This window comes from Lichenostomus cassidix, chromosome 1Ab (assembly GCF_008360975.1).
Source record: "Lichenostomus cassidix isolate B80296 chromosome 1Ab, HeHo_3.0, whole genome shotgun sequence".
In the NCBI taxonomy this organism is placed as follows: domain Eukaryota; kingdom Metazoa; phylum Chordata; class Aves; order Passeriformes; family Meliphagidae; genus Lichenostomus; species Lichenostomus cassidix.
In genome coordinates this window covers 6,227,763-6,246,499 of record NC_139481.1, presented here as the reverse complement: position 1 = coordinate 6,246,499, position 18,737 = coordinate 6,227,763, and the positions used below count along the sequence as shown (strand labels likewise).

Genomic DNA, 18,737 nt, shown 5'->3' with positions numbered 1-18,737 from the left:
CAATAACCCATCCATGGTATTGCTGGGATTTCGGTTTCTGAGGCTTCTGTTTTTCCAAACCCTCTTTTCCAAAAGAGTTTCTGCTCTTCCTAGAAATCCATGAGAGACTTCTCTGTCCCCAGTCCCAGCTGAATGCCTGATGGGTGCTTTGAGGGTCAATCCCCTCTCTACTCAAGAAGCCTCAGTGCTCTTGCAGGATTGCATTGTCACTCCAGAAATTGTTTTCTTATTTGTCTGTTTGTGCATTTTTTCCGCGGTGAATTTTTATCTGACAGCGCAGTGAGCAGTTTCCAACCCTGTCTTTCTTTAGTTTCCTCTCTCTCCTCTTTAGTCTTAACATTGTTAAATATTTTTGCAACCAGAAGGTATTTTTGGAGTGAATATACTGCCATGACTCTCTGTTTTCAATGGCAACGCTCAGTTCTGGCTGCCACGAGCAGACACAAGATGCCATGTAAAACTGCAAGTTGGTTTTTTAAAAAACATGATTGTATAATGTTGTACCATTCCTTTGGGTTGAAATTCCAGGAAAGTAGCGATCAGGATTTTGTATTGCCTACCCTAAAGAGTTTTAACCCTAAACATGTTTTAAATTCAGTTCAAGGCTAAAGAGCTATGCTAATACAATAATGGTGTTCAAATTTTAAAGCTGCTTGGCAAGGAGGGGTACTGAAAAAATGTCAGCTTCACCCTTTGACAGCACTGGCAAACACCCTTTAAAATCTGCTATAATACTATAATTACCCCAAATATTTGGTTTAAACACTTTTAAGCTCACCAGCCATGCCAGCTGCAGGCAGGATCTCAGCTGGGAGTTGATTTTGGTCTGCAGTCAGGGTCAGAGAGCACCCATAACTTACTACCTGCACACCCCCAAATTCCCCAGACAGCACACTGAGACCACAAAAGGCAGGAAAGTAAGGCTAATTTGTTGACTGTCATGAAGAAAGATGATTTCTGGAACAGAATCACAGAAACCACATCCTAACACTAACATACTAGGAGAGCTGTTTGCCAACCCAATTTGTGTGAATTGAGGATTAGGTAACACAGAAGGACAAAGGCAGAAACAAGAAATGGCGCCATCCCTGTGCCCCCAAAACCCAGAGGAAGCCAAGCCAGTGGAAATCTTCCACACTCCTGAGAAAACAAGTGCTTGCTGGAGCTTGGCTCCTGTTCCTCAGTTGCCTCTCAGTCTGGTCTTGCCACAGTGCCATCTTCTTTACACACAATTGCACTGAATTTCAAATTAAATGTCATCAGGGGCTTGATCAGAACAACACCCTGTTGTATTTGTGGTATTGAGACTTTTTTTTGTGGTATTGAGACTTTTTATTTGTCCTGAGACTTCAGGTCTAAACACTTTGCTTTGAACTCTCAATTTCTGTTTCTTCAGCAAGAAAACAGAAATTTGGGTTTGAGGAGCAGAGGCAGAACGAGGGGAGTTTTGGAGCTTGATGTCTCCTCCAAACTGCTTCCAGGGAGATAACTTGTTTCCCAAATCCAGCCCTGAGATTGCTCTGCTGGCACCAGGAGCTACCCAGGAAACATCCCCGGGCTGTGTGAACAACATGTGCACTTGCTGAGCAGAGCAAGAAATGCTAACAGTTAAAGCTGATCTGAGTTGATTACAGGCAAGGAGATCCCTTTTCCTCCAAGTGAAGGTTTTTATGTCCTATTGAATTTGGATCCTCGAAGGCTAAATATCTCTCTATAAGAAGAGAGGGATGTTTCATCAGGAGGAATTTCTGAACATTACATTTTTGCCTGAAGAGCAAGACCTATGTCAAAATCCTTTCTAATTAGTAGACAAGATTTTGATGGGTAATCCTATTGGAAGTTCAAATGAGCACAAAATTCTATTTATAATTTTTTTAAAGGAAATTCCCCCCTCAAATTATTTTATTATCAAAAAATCCTCTTGAGTAAATCAAGCCAGAAGAAAAACCTCCATGCTAACCATCTAATGTGCTTCAGCCACTTGATGCAGAGTGACAGGAAGGAAAGACACCTCTTTGCATGGAGATCCATCAGCTGCTAATATCTCTAATAAAAGCAGAGCAGCAGAGAATGTTCCTGCAGGTCTCATGACGAAAGTCTAGATGCTCATCTGAGAAACCTTCTTTGAAATGTTCCTTCCACTTACAAAGTAATTGATGAGTGTGTTGGGAGAGTGCTTGTGGGGCAAGAAAGTTCTCCTGTGTTAAAGATGTTTATCATTAATGAACCACTGCTTTGGCAAAGCTCTTTCTCTATTTATTTTTTAAAAATCTATACAGCATTTGATAGGAGTTTCTAGAGCAACATCCATGCTCAGCCTAGTTTATTCAAGGCTGACAATGCTGAACTTGTATCATTCCAGGTAAAATAATGGTCAGAGGCCTGGATAATTGCTGTACTTCATAGAAGACAATGCTAACTGTTGTTTTTGGCAAGAAAATAACTGAAAAAAGATTTTTTACATACAAAGTGTGTTTTTAAATAACTTTGAATTTTTTTTTACAACCTGGCATGTCACTTTTTCTGGCTGCAATTTTGAAATGCTAAAATCTTATTCTTTCAATATTGTTGTCTCAAGAAAATAAGGTCTATATCATATTTTGATGTTCCACTACAGACAGGATTGTATTGAAGCAATTGAGTAAAATGTACCTTTATTTGCAACAGGGTAGGAAAAACTTCCCAAGGGAAGTGGCAGAATAATGAGAGCTGGATGTCAGCTTGTGCCAGTGACAATTGAAGCAAGTGGCTCCTTTGACTCAGACAAATTAATTTGAAATTGAAGTTGCCATGAGACAACATATTGCAGCAGCAAAACATATTTCCTCAGATGAGGGCAGGAAGGGATGGCAAAGAAACTCAGAGCTGACTTGTTTTCCACCAAGGCACAATACAAAACTCATTTAACTGAACCTCCAGACGACTATTAAAATCAGCTAAAGCTACCTACAAAACTACTTGTGCTTGCCTGCCGGAACCTGAGAAATAAATGCAGATATTTGGTCTGCTAGTGCCATCTATTGTGTACAGGGAAAAATACAGAGACCACATGGAGGAGTTGCCTGTTTGCTCCTTAAGATGAGAGAAATGCTCCTGTGTTACAGTGTGAATCCAAAATATAGCCAAAGCTCATTAAATCACTGCTGTTTTTATGAAATACACTGTCAGGTCTCATCATGGCAGGGCTGTTTGTGTCTGCAGTGTGACCATGAAGCACTGCCATACACACAAAGGCAGGGAAAGACAGACCCACTAGTGACAGTTTTGAGTCAAAAAGACAATTACAGAGATCTTACAGACTAAAGCCTATTGCTTTAAGACCTTATTTTCATGAGAAAACAATATTGAAAGAACAAGATTTTTGCATTTCAAAATTGCAGCCAGTCTGCAGCCAGAAGAAGTGACATGCCAGACTGTAAAAAAAAGTCAAAGGTAGCTGCTGTATCTAGTTTAAAATGCACTTTGTATGTAAAAAGTCTTTTTTCAGTTATTTCCTTGCCTGAAACAACAGTTATCATTGTTTTCTATGAAGTATAGCAATAACCCAGGCCTCTGACCATTATTTTACCTGGAATGACACAAGTTCAGCATATTCAGTCTTAAATAAACTAGGCTGAACATGGATGTGTCTGCAGAAATGCCTATCAAATGATGTATGGATTTTTAAAAAACAAACACAGAAAGTTCTCTGCCAAAGTACGAATGGTTCATTATTGACAGACATCATTAACACAGCAGGACTTTCTCACTCCCCTGTATTTCTCCCAGCTAAAGGGACAATAACTCATTTTCTAAGGAAACAAATGTCATCCCTTGTTAAACACAAGCACCATGCTGCCTTGCACTGTTTCTTGGAGAACAGCTCTTCCAGGCTCTTCCAGACAGAATATTTCCAGTGGACACTGTAAACCACTGGGAACCAACCCCAAACAGCCTGCAGTCTTCACAGACTCTCTCAATAATAAAAAACCTTCTCTAAAGCCTGAAGGTTTGTGAAAATGTGGTCAATATTGAGACTAAGACTGTATTTACAGAGGAGTTTAAAATACCAAGCTCTTGGTTGTCTTTACAAACTTCATACTGGAATAGTCCATATTCCCTGACATGTTACCATAATCCCTCTAATCTGCTTGGAAGTTTTGCTACCAGCATTTAAGAGCAAGAAATAAATCCCTTGATGTCAATATGATTGTACTGCTGTCAAAGATGTGCTGCTGCCACACATAAGGCTGTAAGCAAACAAACAAAAAAAAATTAAAATGAAAATTAAATTTAATTTAAATTAAAAATTAAAATTCAGACCGGAAATTAAAATTCAGAATACCTTATGTGAAAGGACAATGATATGGTCAGCATATTTGAGGGAAAAGCAGTGCAAATAACAGTGCCCAAAGACAAAAAGGGATTTAGGTATTTTGAGTTGATGGAGTTCCATCCTTACATGATCTGGAATTGTGCATAGAGCACAGCGGTGATATTTCATCGGCAGATCAACCTAGAACAATGAGGTTTTGCACTTTTGGAAGCAGTAGAATGATTATTATGATTTAGCATAACCACTAAAAATAACAGCAAGTGTCATGTGATTTACTGTAGCTTCTGCAAAAGGAATTTCTCAATCACTCCTGATGGGCTGACAAATAGGAAACATCGTGCAGAGTAGATGATGAAAGTATTTCTAGAATAGCTTCCAAGAAAAAAAAAATAGCTATTTCTTGTTGCTAAGAAATATGAAAATATAGAAAAAAAGGCCTGTAGCAGAGCAAGAGCAATGTGCTGTGACGTTATCTGTGCTAACCTCTAGAGATCCCTTGCTTGTAAAAAATTAAAATGCAGTACTTAGCAGGAGTCATCCACAGCTAAATTATACCTTGCTAGAATAGTTTTTGCAACTGCTTGCAACTTGTCAGCTCACACTTCAACTGGAAAAAAATAGTGAAGTTGTTGTCTGAAAATCTGTTGTCTGAAAAGTCTGAAACACTTAGAGAATAATCTAAGTGTTTTCAACAGTTGTTCACTGCACAAATAAAAACGAAAAGGAAATAATCCATTGTCTCCAGCTGCATGTCAATGCATGTTGAGGTCTTAGACCTCACAGATTTAATAAAAGGTGCACTGTTGGTGCATTCCTTTGGTCATGAATATGACTCATATTAAAATGTATCACAATAAAGGTCAGAAAAAGGGGAAGAATTTCATTCAGTATTTGAATTCACATGTTGACTTCAGGGAACAAGGTGATCTTGATTCAGCCATTCTCTGAAAATGTTTTTCTTCCCTTTAGGATACTTTAAGTTATAGTTTGGATTAACAGCTTCAAGCTCTTTATACTTTAGTTTATTAACACTTTGAATAAAAAGCAATGAAAGAATAACACAAAATGCACTAAAAAATATGGTCTTTTTAAAACGGGGCCTTGAAAATAACATGGTGTCACTTTGTGTGGTTGATATATAATTTATTTATGACCTTCACTTGAAGGAATGTGTGTCCCTTACAGGATAATCCATCAGAAAGACATAAATCCTTCATGTAGTCCTAGATTTGATTTTTAACTTGATTGCAGCTATGAACATCTGCAAGATAACCTGAATTCTATGGGAAGCAAATTTTCCAGTGAAAAACACTTCCACTTTTTTTATCTGGAAGAACTTATAAAGAAAACGTCAACTCTTTAGGTTGTGAAACAGCTGAATTTAATACAGTTTAAAATACACATTAAAAGAAATATCAACAGATAACTAATCTTAAGACATCACTCTCCAAAACAGACATTCGTTTTATTTGGTGGACATTAGCAGCTGAAAATCATCGATATCTCTGCAGAAACTGTGCTAGAGTGTGGCAAATGGAATTTTCAGAGAACTTCATTGCCAGCCAAGTGGTTAATGCACTGAATGGAGGTAGTGAATGAGTCCATGGAAGAATCTTTTTCCTGCAGATATTTGTGATATTGGACTTCTCAATTAGTTATTTTCCAAGCCTTTCATTACAGAAGTAACTCTATAGCAGCAAATATCTTCCCTACAGATGCTCTCCAGCTTTGTTTTTCAATTCAGTTTTTTATATATTATACTCACACACTTAGAACTAAACATCTGAAATCTATTGGTGCCTCTTCTTATTTTCCATTCCTTCCCAAAGACTTTTTTTGAGATCTTCTTCTCTCCATTGCAGATTAAAACACAGGCTGGAAAACTCTGCTTTATATTAACCACATTGCAATGAGATTTCTCTTTAGTACACTGTGCTTAAATGTAAATTTATTTTCTATTCCCACTTCAGTTTTATGTTTCCTATGGCCAGCAGTGCATAAAAGGAAAAAAGTGGTGCATTTTTACAACATGTATTGCAGTGATGATTAGAAAACCTTTTTTCAAGCAGTGAAATTTAAATTTCTGTCAGGATTTGCATTTGCAGTACAGTGCTCAGTGTCAGAAATAAGCAGCCTAGTGTTGCCAACTTCAGATTTCTTGCCTTGAAACAAAGCTGCACTCCTGCTCTCCCCACCTTCTACAGCCCTTGCAACTCAGCAGAACAGGAATTCAGGCTGAGTCATTCCCATTGCCTTTGCTCTTCCCTGCTTGCAAAATGAACTTTCTCAAGTTTAAAACTAATGCTACTCATCAGACTACAGCGAATTAAAAAGTACAGATGTGTCCAAAGTGGAAGAGCTGAGGAGGTCAAGCCCTTGAATGATTGTCCAGTGCTTCTAGATATTGGTTTTATAACAGTATTTTTAATATACCAAACCATATAAAATTACAAAATATTGCAAAAAGGCAGCAGGAACTTTGCTGTGATTTTTAAAAAAAATTTTAGTGGTTGCTGTGGCAGGGGGACTGGAATGGGTTCTTAATACAACCTTATCCATCCCTGTCCCTCTGCCACATTTTCTACAAGTAAAAAGAAACCTAGAATAGTCATAGATACAAAATATTGGTTTTTCACTATCAGGAGTCTTCAAGTATTTCTGTTGATATCCTTAAAGAAAATCTCTAAAAGAAAAATAAAACAAGATCAGGTTAAGATAAGTTAATTTTACAGTTCTGCGACATAAAGAACAAGGAGATGAATCAAAACAAAAAGGAAAAGAGTTAAAGTGAAATAAATACTGTGGGAAATAAAAAAAAAAATGTTAGGACAATAAGACAGTAGAATCTAAAAAATCTTTCTGTTATTGTCAGACACTAACATTGCATTTCATGCTGTTTTATAGCCTGTAATGTAAAATGTCTGCATTTCCATTTAGTTTAATTTCATCACTTTTTATTATTTATTACATTCACTATATATGTATTTAATTAAACTTCCAATATTTTTGGAGCAGAATTATGAACTAAGGATTGTTGATAAATATTCTGAGAATTACTGCATTGTCCTGCAAATATCTATCTCCAGGAGAGGAGTCTGACCCCTGATAAAAGAGATTCCATCATACACATAGAAATCAGAGAGTGATGGATTGGCAAGAAATATCTCCCTCCAAAAATGATGCATTAAATGATGCATACATTTTGGAACTGTACTTCAAGAATTCTGACGGTTTTAGAAGGCAACTATACACCTTTAAGATAATGTGTTGTGCAATTCAGCATAACTATTTTTTTTTAAAAATAAGTGTTTTGTTCTATTGAACCTCACTTTTCCTATTTTATTTTATTTTATTTTATTTCATTTTTTGAAATGTCTTTTTGGTTTTTTTAAATTTTAAATTTTTTATTATGGAAAAGTCCTACAGCCATGGTTAATTCAGTACTAAGTCAAAGTTAAACAGACATAGAAATCTTTGCTATTGATTAGTAAAATATATGTTAACTCCAAATCCAGCTACCCAAACCAGAAGGCTCTTGTGTCAATACTTTTCCAAAAAGTATTTCATATTCTTTGCACTGCAGGGAAACCTATAGCAAAATGTGTAGTTTTTAAAAAGAAAGGAAACATCAATGGTTGAAATGCTTTGGCTTATTATATAAAATCCCTCAGGTAGAGATAAATGCAGTTTTAGGTGCATCATTTATTTTGTTATTTTGTTACATTTAGAGGGCTTCTTTCTACAAAAAGACTGGTAAACAAAAAGAAGATATTAATTGGCTATTATTATTAATTTTCAAGAACAGACACTAATTAAACTATTAAACTGAATTTTATGTTTTAAAATCAAGGGGGAAAATATTCATTATGTTGATAGAAATCAGTTCTGTGATTGGTAAAATTGATTTTTGTATAGCTTTGATGTATCTATCTGAGGTAAAGAATGGAAAATTTCTATTGCATTTGTTCTTTTAAAATTCCTAGCTCTTAGTCTCTGCTAAAATATGAAGATACCAACCTGAAAATCTCTAATGTATGTTAAAAAAAAGAAGATGAAACCAAAGGCCACCGTCCATTCACAGATTGCACTCATGAAATGGTAAGTATAGTCCTGATGGGATGGGACATAAAACAAATGTTCAGATAAAGCAGCTCAACAAAACATGTGTGGAATGATATAGATTTACATTTCCTTCTGTAAATCCAACAAGTACTGTAAGATTTATGACTCGCCATGCCAATCCTCTGTTGGATCAAAGTCAATTCCCATTTGGTTTTTACAGAATATTTATCAAGGCTGCATGTGTTGTGCAGTAGCATCAAGGGCAGTTCCAGAAAACCACAATTAGCCAAATCTCAAAACATAACTTGAATATAACAGGAACCTGAAAGCTTCCAGTTCTTACAGTTCCTGACAGGACTTTTGTTATTAAGCAAAAACTGTCACAGAAAACCTTTGTCATATGACACAAACAGCATGCAAAGTGTTTCCTAACATGCCTTCTGTTTCAGTAAAACCATTTTTTCATCCTTGCATCTCAAATAAACCCACAAAGCCCCTGAAGATATTACTGGGATTGTCTGTTGTGCAGAGATTTATCTCACAGCTGCCTTGCCACTGTTTGGTTGAAGTACATTTGTGAAATGTGCTTTTATTAAGCTCTTCAAGCAGGATGAACTCTCTGCATTATTTAACCTGGTTTTTGAATATCTTCTTTCAGCAAAGTTTGTCCAAAAAGAAAAATTAGTTTTCATAGTTGTCAGTCTGAGAATACTGAAACCAATTCAAATACCTAAAACTGACTTTAGTATGCTTCAGGTCAGACTCCAAATGTTTATGGCAGTAGCAAAGACTATTTAATAAAGAATGGTGAAAAAGCTGAGAAAACCTATGCTGTAAAAAACCTCAGAAACTACAGAATTAAATTGGTCCACTTTTGTTCCATGGGAGAAGTTCATTTGCAAGAAAATTGACTATAAAAGGAAGTGTAACAACTAATTTCCAGAATACCTTTTTTTTTTGGTAGTTCTTTTCTATGGGAAACTTTCAAATTCTTGTGTAAAATGAAAGTCTAACTCTTTAAAGATTAATCATCTGTCACAAGTTTTCTTACCCACAGCACAGATATTTTTCTAACAGAGAAGTAACTGGAAACCAGCATTGTACAAATCTGTTCAGGATAATGTACTATTTGAAGTCTCTGAAATGTTTGTAATTCTTTCATATAAATATAACAGCATTCCCCAAATCATGTGATACAAGGTAAGTTGGCTACCTAGTAAGATTTTACCTTTTCACCAGGTGTCCAATCAATTTTTGTCATGGAAACTTTTGAAGCAAACACAATCACTGGGAAAAACAGTGTAAAGGAAACTCTACAATATTAGTGAGTAAAAGTGAAAACATCTGCTTACAAAAAAACCCTCCCACCTTCCCCTTTTGTAACACAGGAGATCCTAAACCACCAGAACATCAAATCAAGGTATTGAGAAAACAAGTCAATGGAACACTTTACTAAAAGGTAAGTGGTAGCAGCACTCAAATTAATGTTCCTCTGGGTTCTTGCAAAGCACAGACAGTGAGTGAGACATTCCAAAATTGAGGTCACATTTGTGACCAAGGGTGTGGAGCAGAGTCCTGCCCTGCTGGAAGTGGAACCAATTTGGTTTCCCCTGGTGCCCAATAGGTGCCTTGATGTGTTTGTACAACTTCCCCTCTGGACTGAGGCATGTTTCAAAGTCCTTTCCCAGCTGCTGAGACCCAAAGCAGGCAGGAGCTGGCTGAGTCATGGGATGATCTGCTGTCACCAGTCTGTCACCCTGGGAGATCACCCAAGGTTAGTAAATCAGTGAGATCACTCTAATTGTAGCATGCCATGGGAACAGCCAGGAGGTGTGTGCAGTGTGGCTACTGATCCAAGCACAGCAATGTGATCAAAATCATCTTCTTAGGCTTGTATGCCACCTGTATTTTTCATTTCTCTGTGTTTGGTTCACTGTAAGAGCAGTGGCTCCCTTTTTCAGGCCTTCCTCCCTACTCTCCTTCATGTCAAGGACGTTGGAAAGTTGTTCTAGCTTCATTAGTGTATGATTCTGGGAATAACATTGGGGCATTGTTTTTAAATATACTGCTGAAATAAGAGCTAAAGCTTTGTAGAAGTCCCAAAAATCATCTTTATGCAGTTAATGGTGTCTCAACAGGCTATATTATATACATTAGAGAGCCCTAAGTAAAGAGGATGACATCCATTCTTATTCTTTACCAGCAACAATTTCACTTAAAAGGAAAATCATGAACACACAAAGAGAAAACTGTGGGATGCACCACAAAGGATACTGGCAATGAAAGCAATGCAGGATATGACAGATATGGCCATCCTTACGTGACACACAAAGTAAGTGTTCCACCGTGGGCAGGACTTGTAGGAGATTATAGACTGAAGTGTGATGTACACAACACCTGAGCCAAAAGCCACCAAGGCTCCAATGTCATGGACACTGGGGACAGCCAGCTCCTGCAGAGGGAATCAGCACAGTGTTAGCAGCTGAAGGAAGGTGCAGGTAGTGCTCATGGATGTGAATGTTCTACATGGTGTACTGATTAGAGGAACTAGACTGGATAGTAAGGAAATCATTTCTAATTCCAGCTTTGCTTTGATCTCCAGACTTGAAATGATCGCCTGACCTGGAGCAAATCTCAGACCCTTTTCATGTCTTGGTTATTCTTTTGGCAGATGGGGATGAGAATGTACTGTTCACTAGTTGTATGTGTACAGGGAAAAGACTGAAGGCTTGCAAGTCACCATTTCCAGCTTCCTGGGCAATTAAACACGCTTGAAAATCTGCTGGATCAGATGCTTAGCTGGATTAGATCCTCATTGTGCTCTGAATTCTTTCTGCAAACTGCACTAAACATGGAAAGCAGGGTCAAAGCAGAGGAAATAGAAATTAGGTGAGGAAGGAGTTTATGGACTGGCAATGAGACACAACAGGGATTAGATGAGAATCAATACTATAACTGTCAAGGAACCTCTTTGGAAACTTTAAGATCAAAGTTTCTGTTTCTCTGACTCTCAAATCATTTCGCATTCCTGATTTGTCTTTTCCTTTCTGAATCTGAGTTTGTTTCCTATTTCGGTCAGGCATCATCCAACATTTTTTTGTGCCACATATAAATCTTATCAATGAGTACAGATATTTAAAAGTAAAATAGCATGATTAGAATAGACTGCAGTACCTGTGGTGTTTGCAATCCACACACACTGCCTGGATGCAAAGCTAAATAGGGCAAAATACCATCCTAAGGCAGAGGGATTTTTTGTCTGAAATGCCACGTCCATTACATGTAAAACTGCACTGGCTGCTGAAGCTCTGACAATTTTTATTTTCACTTTCTCTGTATGTTATTATGTCACTATATGAGCACAATAGTATTTAACAAAACGTACTGAGGTAGACCATCCTTTAAAAGAAATAATGTAGCTCTTTCCACAGATTTTAAGGTAATATCTCAAGCTGCCTGCCAATTAAATTTAACTTGATTCTAGGCTGAAACTTTCAATTGTCATAATTGTGCAATTGTCATAATACTTGTGTCTACCCTACTATACATTTCCTCCCTAGAAAAGGTGAAAGGAATAATCTGCTTCAGTATTTTTTCTCTCTATTGAATTTTCTTTCAGACACTGAGGGGATGGACTTTGATTTACCAAGAGATGTCTAACCCTTTCTGGCAAAGCAAGCAGTAATTCTACAAGTCTCTGTCAAAAGACTTAACATCTCCTACAGACTCAAAAGAACAGGCTGATATTGTGATCAGAGTTCTATCCTGTCAGATAAACCCAGTTTATTCTGTAGAAAATGCTGCTAGTGAGTGTGCCATCATCCAGTCAAAAATTCAGGTGCTTTTGTTAGTCTGACTTATTCTGCCCTATCTGATTATAAGTGAAATAACTTGGAATAGCAAAGTTTTTTGCAGTCAGATTTTCACAGTAAAAAATTTCCAGGAAAAAATCCATATAGTGCAGACCTGCTGTTACAAGACAAACCCACAGAAAATACCTTAATGACATAACTTCACAAGCAAAAATTCTCATGTACAGGGAGGAAACAAATCTGTTGCTGTAAAGCTACTGAAAAAAGGCAAGAGCAAGGCAGGCATTCTTACTTCATTTTCCAAGTTTCCACATGGGGATCTTATTTAGCTGAAATTTATTTATTTAGCTGAAATTTTAACTGGTAAAACAATTTCAGTTTCATTTTTGTTATTAAATTTATGGTCATACCTGAAAAGTTGCAACTATGCCCATTCCAGTGCAGCCCATCCAGCCAATACATAAAGTAAACATGTTGCATGAAGACCTAACAAAGTGTGATGACTCATTCTGCTTCTCTATTAATAAATATCTGATGTACATGGTAATTACAGCTGAAAAAAACAAGAAAATGTGTTTTGTTTAATGATCACATATTGCTTACATTTTAACAACTTTTCCTGTAACACATGAAATAAAGAATAAAATTATAAGCATAATACAAGAAATAAAATTACATTTAACTCTACTGGGATGAAGCAGAAAGGCAGTGATTTTCAGATGAACTTACAGATAGAACTTTAACATTTTCATCATAAAATTGCCCATTATTGCTACCTAGAAATAACTGCACATCATTTCAAGAAAAACGCAAATTTAAATCCCATTCTCCTGGGTGTTTTGGGCACAGAGACACTGCCATTCCACACGAGGAACAGATGTTACAGGGAGATAAGGACCATAAGCTGAAGTGGGAGGCTTTATTCTGTTCTGAGATGCAGTTTTATACCAGAACTACATCTCCTTATAATGGATGGTCTGTAGAATGAATTCCTTTTTGCAGAGCCACTGCATGCATAACCCTAATATACAGTTCACTCCTGGAAAACAGCTGCACTGAACTAGGAAATCATGGTTCTTCAGGATATAATAAGCTGTAGACTGGATTCCACAGATCCATAGCACAGAACACAATGTCAGGCTATCTACAGTTGGCAAAATCACTCAGGTAGCTTTGCCCAGGCACTACACAACTCACCAAGATAGTGTGACTGCATGAGGCTCTTAGAAAAGATAAAATATATGATTGTTACTTTGCCTTAAGGCCATAACAACTTCATGCATACAGATCTTGATCTCCATCCTCTAGAAGATAACAGAAAATGTCAAACTCCCTGATTCCCATCACTCATTGTGCAGAGAAGCAGGCACACTGCAGGGAAAACCAGGTGCTGCTTCAACACTGCTCTTCCCTAGAACCTAAAGTTTCCCTCCATCAAAGACAGAGCTTTTGCAGAATAATTATGCCATATTTGATCCACTTTTATTTGCAGCCTGTTGACTACTTTGCACTGCTGAGGTGCTCTGAGGAGACACAAGTGCCTCTAAGCCTGCACTAACTGCTCCTAAGGACCTGACTCTTTAGTCAGATGCTCTTCTTACTTACATCTACCTGATTCTACCATTTGGCTGTGCAGTAGTTTTTCTGCAGAATGCTGAATACATTTCTGCAATTTAAGCAAGCAGCTTTGGCTAATTCTCATTTCTTCCTTCTGATCAACCCAAATACTTTATACATACCTAAAAGTGCTGTGATATTAATCATGAAACCAAAGACACCACTCTCCGGGGGTTTAGTTCCAGTGTCACTAAAGCAGGAGGAGAGAGAAATTACAAGTTAATTGAGACCTGTGAAACATAAATGAGACTTACAATTGAAATTCCAAAAGAAATGTAGCTGAGGGAGCTGGAAGGGTTTCTCCTGCAGAAGAGGAGGCTCAGGGGTGACCTTATTGCTCCCTACAACAACCTGAAAGGAGGCTGTAGCCAGCTGGGGGTCAGGCTCTCAGGTAAAAAACAGTAAGAGAAGAGGAAATGGTCTCAAATTGTGCTGGGGGAGCTTTAAATTAGATATTAGGACAAATTTCTTCACAGAAAGGGTGTTTAGACATTGGAAAGGACTGCCTGGGGAGGTGGTGGAGTTACCATCCCTGGAAGTGTTAAAGGAAAGCCTGGGTTTAGTGCCATGCTCTGGCTGACATGATGAGTTCTGCCCCAGGTTGGACTCAGTAACCTCCCAGGTGTTTTCCAGCCCATGTTGATTTTGTGTGTGATGGGACAAGTAGGTACTAGCTAGAGCTTTTTTAATGTAACTCAAGAAGATGAATGCTCTTCATTCCAACAGTGAGGCTGGATTAGGTTTCAGTGCTAAGGCTCTGAAGCTACCACTGAGTACAGACAAAATGACCTCAGCATGAATGCTCTCAACACCCAAAAGGGAAAGCACTCTCTACTTCAGCAATCACTCTCAAGGATTTTGACAATTTAGTTACGTTCAGGACAGAAGAGTATGACCATCTCAAATGACTTGATTATTTATTAATTAGTATTTGCTCTCCAACCCCTTCTATGTTACAGAAGGATTTGTGTAAAAAACTTGCTAAGATCAACAACAGGAGGAAGCTTAGGATAAAGGAAGGATCCTTTTCTATGAAAAACTGATGCAAAAAAAAAAAAAAAAGAGAGAAAATTAATATTTTGACTAGATCGTTTCCAAATTCTCAGAAAATGAAAGTTTCAACCAGGCTTTTAGACAAGTTCTCACAACTTATCAGGCATTAGGAAACCCTATTCACCTGAATTCTCTTGTTGTAACGCTTTCTGAAGACTTGTTCCAGCTTGTACTCTGCATTACTCTTGTTTCTCTTTGATAGTGAAATTGATGGAAACAGTAAACTCTTTTTTTTGTTGTTGTTTGTTTGACACACCAGAAAATTACCTTAATACTTGTTTCGTTTAGCCCATTTTTAACGTTGAATTTCATCTTTTCCTTTTGTTTCTGGAGTGTTCTCATTAACACAAAGGAGTCCATTTAAAGAGTGGGCCACTTGTGACAATCTTCAAGGACTTTTTCAAATCAGAAACTGCTCTGTGGTAAGTACAGGACTGTAATCACTTCAAAGCTTTTGAAGGGCCTTAGGTGAGCAGAGAATGGAACTGGCACATGCATAGAAAACCATTTGAAGTTCTTGGAACACATCATAAGAGCAATCCAAATAACCTGAAATTGCACTGAACTCCATTTTTTAGCACAAGATTTTCTCAAGCTAGAGGTTTGTAGGTGACTTTTGCCGTTGGGGATTTTTAAACTCAACAGTCTGAGATTATGCTTTAAAGACATTTCATACCAGGAATATTATATCACATCTACAATCTATTTGCAAAGTACTGCCCTGGACTTTTAAGGACACAATCTTTTTAATGCTGTATTTTCCATTAAGAAATCCCCGAAGCTAAATGAAGACTTGGGTTCATATTCATTTTTCTTCTAGTCTGCCACTTTGGAAAAAAAGATTAGCAAAAAAAAAAAAAAAAAGTATTGGTGACTTTCCCTTCCTTTCTACGAAAAAGAAAAAGGCAAATGGCACATTTGAAACAAAAATGTCCTCATTTATTTGGGCTGGTGTATAGGTGAGCTCGACCACCATGGAAAAGATGAGAAATCATGTATGAAAATGACAGCATTTGTGTCACCATCTCAGGCAGAGAATTCTAAAAAGAGTCTTCTGGAGAGTGGAAGGACAAGGAGGCGAAGGGAACAAGGAATAAATATTTTAGTGCCAAAAGACTCATCATCATTGCATTTTCTTCAGAGCCATCATAAACTATTTCTCTTCAAACCGAAGTCCAAAATTTTTAAAATAGGAAGATTCTATTCTACCTACAGGGATTCTGATTTCTTCAGAGGTACCAACTGGTAGCAAAAACCTTCAGGAAAATTCCCTTTACTCTTTCACTGAGAATTCAAACCAGCAAACAACCACCCCAGCACATCCAAATTGTTTGGATTTGGAGTATGAGTACAAGAACTAATTGGAGTACAACCTAGTTATCTTTTAGGACTCAGCTGCTAGAAAACACAAAATCATATTCATTTGGTCTACCCAGAAATGTATTTATGTGGTTTACTTGATGAGACGTTAGCACAGCCTCAATGACAAATTTAGGTGTGGTCACTCACTGTGACAGCTGCTACATGGTAAACAAATAAAAATAATGTTACCTCAAGGCACACACAGAGTATGGCTAACCTCGGGGAATGTATATAACAATTACAGAACTGTTGAGCTAAAGTTTGTCAATATTCTTCTCCTTTGTGTAACTGGAATTTCCCCATACGAGCTCTATTTAATTTTTATAGTTCATTTTAAGATATTGCACAACTGAAATGTTGCAACATTCTTCCTCTTTTTTATCACTCTTAGTTTTACTAAATCACATTCTCAATCACATGATTCAGATTCTTAGGCTAAAGCAATGACCTGCAAATTAAGAACAGGAGTTATGGTATGACTATGGGCCTGAGTATTTGTATTATTCCCAAGTGCATCTTCTATGAAGTTCTTATGCTTAGATCATGTGCCTTTAGAATTGTTGCAGGTTCTTCAGCAATAGTCAATGTATATCCTCAGTCCAAATGGGGTGTTAAAAGGATGTAAAATAAACAAGGCTTTTAAAAAGTTTTACTAGTAAATGCAGAGGGCCTGAAATGTGACTGGGATTCACTGGTGCAGCATTTTATTTGGGTTTTTTAGGGTATATGGACACACTGTGATTCCGTAGCTAAAGGACAAGAATAATGTTTTCTGGGAGCTATTCCATGAAGCTGATATAACTATTGCAGCTGTGATAGATTCATCAGAGTTATACACTTGTAACTTAAAGCTTTGGTCTATCCCTTTAAAAAGAATGACACAATTAGGATATCTGGGGTGTCAAAAACTTAACTACAAACAAAACTACACATCAAAAACAATCCCATTCTTTGCTATATTTTATTCAATTATGTGATTTCAACATAAGAAACATAATTTGTTGAATTTCTTACTAAAGGATCCCAAAATCTTTCTGAACTCAAACCATGTACAATTATTTCAAATGTTTTATATTTCCTAGTTAATAATGGATAAATTGCACTGATCACAAGGAGTTTTGTGTCAGTAAAGCTTTGTATGTAATCAAGGATGAGCAGTAGGGTATTTGTTCAAGTACAAGAACTAGGTTTTTCAAGAGCTTTCCAGATTTGTGCTGAGAATCTTAAAAAGTTTTCCTAATATAAGCATGAAGTCCAACTTTCCTTGGCTCAGTTTGAATGAAGCTCAGCTGTCTGGTGGGTTGTGATGTTATTTGCTCTTGCCTATGATGACAAACCCTAATTTTCAATCAAATTTTCTTGTATGTGCCAATCAGTCTTCTGGAATTATGCAGGTCTAAAAAGTCCTTCAAGGATTTAAGTCTAGATGTATCTTGAAAGATATATTTTAAAATCTTGCTTAGATCTTCTGTATGTCAGAGACACTCTTGGATTTCTGGCTAACTTTTAATCTATTGAGATAAATACAAGCAACTAATCATAGCTTAGATTAAAAGGTTAACATAAACCACGCATATAGAATAATTTACACAGAATTGCACTTAAATGACTGAGGTTATAGAAAAGAGGTGCCAGGCATCGCCTGGGAAGTCATTTAAACTCATTGGTCCTACAGTGAAATATTAAAAATGCATGTTTGTGGGACGTGTGTACTGCAAAAGCCATCCCAGGGCTTCGAGTCCTGTCATCATCTGGTGCACTTTGGCCTCGTTCTGGAGTTATACAAACAAAATTACATTTCCACCACGTAATCCTACAGTTTTCCTAGGATCACTGGCTGCTGCAGAAACCTTTCATGTCCTTTCCATCGCCTCCCCAGCGTTTGGGTCCCGTGGCTCTCAGAGGCGCTAGAGGTGTGATGGTGCCGGGAGTGCCCAACGTGTCCCCTGTCACAGGTGGTGGCAACCACTGCCCCATGTCCCCTGGGGACACCAGAATCGCCCCGGGAGCCCCTCGGAACACCTGCCCTGCTCACACACACACAGAGCCCCGTTCTCACCTGATGTAGGGCACCAGGGGCTCGACGTGCCCCGCCAGCACGGCGATCACATAGGAGATGATGAAGGCGGCCGAAGACCAGCTGACGAGCAGAGCGGGCACGAAAGCCACGCCGGGCATGCAGCCCAGCATCGCGGGCGGCTGTCCCGCCCGGGGCACGGGCAGCTGGGCGGCAGGAGCGGGCCGAGCTCCGCGGCGGCGCCCCGCAGGCAGTGCCCGGGAGCGAGGGCTGCCGGGGCGCATCCACCCCACCCCGCGGGGTCAGCCCGCCGGGCAGAGGCGCTGCGCCTCCCGCAGCCCGGGGATGTCCCGCTGCCTTCTCCCCTTCACTTTCGATTCTCCGCCGCTCTCCCCGCCCCCGGCGGCGGCGGAGAGCCAGGGCCAGCCGCGGGCCCTCTCGCCTTCACCTGGAGAGTTTGAGAAGGCAGCGATCCCCGCACCGCCGTGCCCCGGGCGCT

General features: G+C 38.4%; 1 protein-coding gene across 1 annotated transcript; it reads right to left on the bottom strand.

The window, feature by feature from the left end:
- Window positions 1-5,673: 5,673 nt before the first annotated feature.
- On the bottom strand, window positions 5,674-18,685 carry DRAM1 (DNA damage regulated autophagy modulator 1). The gene is made up of 7 exons (XM_085049616.1): window positions 18,281-18,685; window positions 13,929-13,996; window positions 12,600-12,742; window positions 10,652-10,829; window positions 9,606-9,664; window positions 8,333-8,425; window positions 5,674-6,998 (listed from the first exon to the last, which is right to left on the bottom strand). The coding sequence occupies exons 1-7, from the start codon at window positions 18,520-18,522 to the stop codon at window positions 6,954-6,956; spliced, it is 828 nt and encodes a 275-aa protein (XP_084905742.1). The 5' UTR covers window positions 18,523-18,685; the 3' UTR covers window positions 5,674-6,953.
- Window positions 18,686-18,737: the final 52 nt, after the last annotated feature.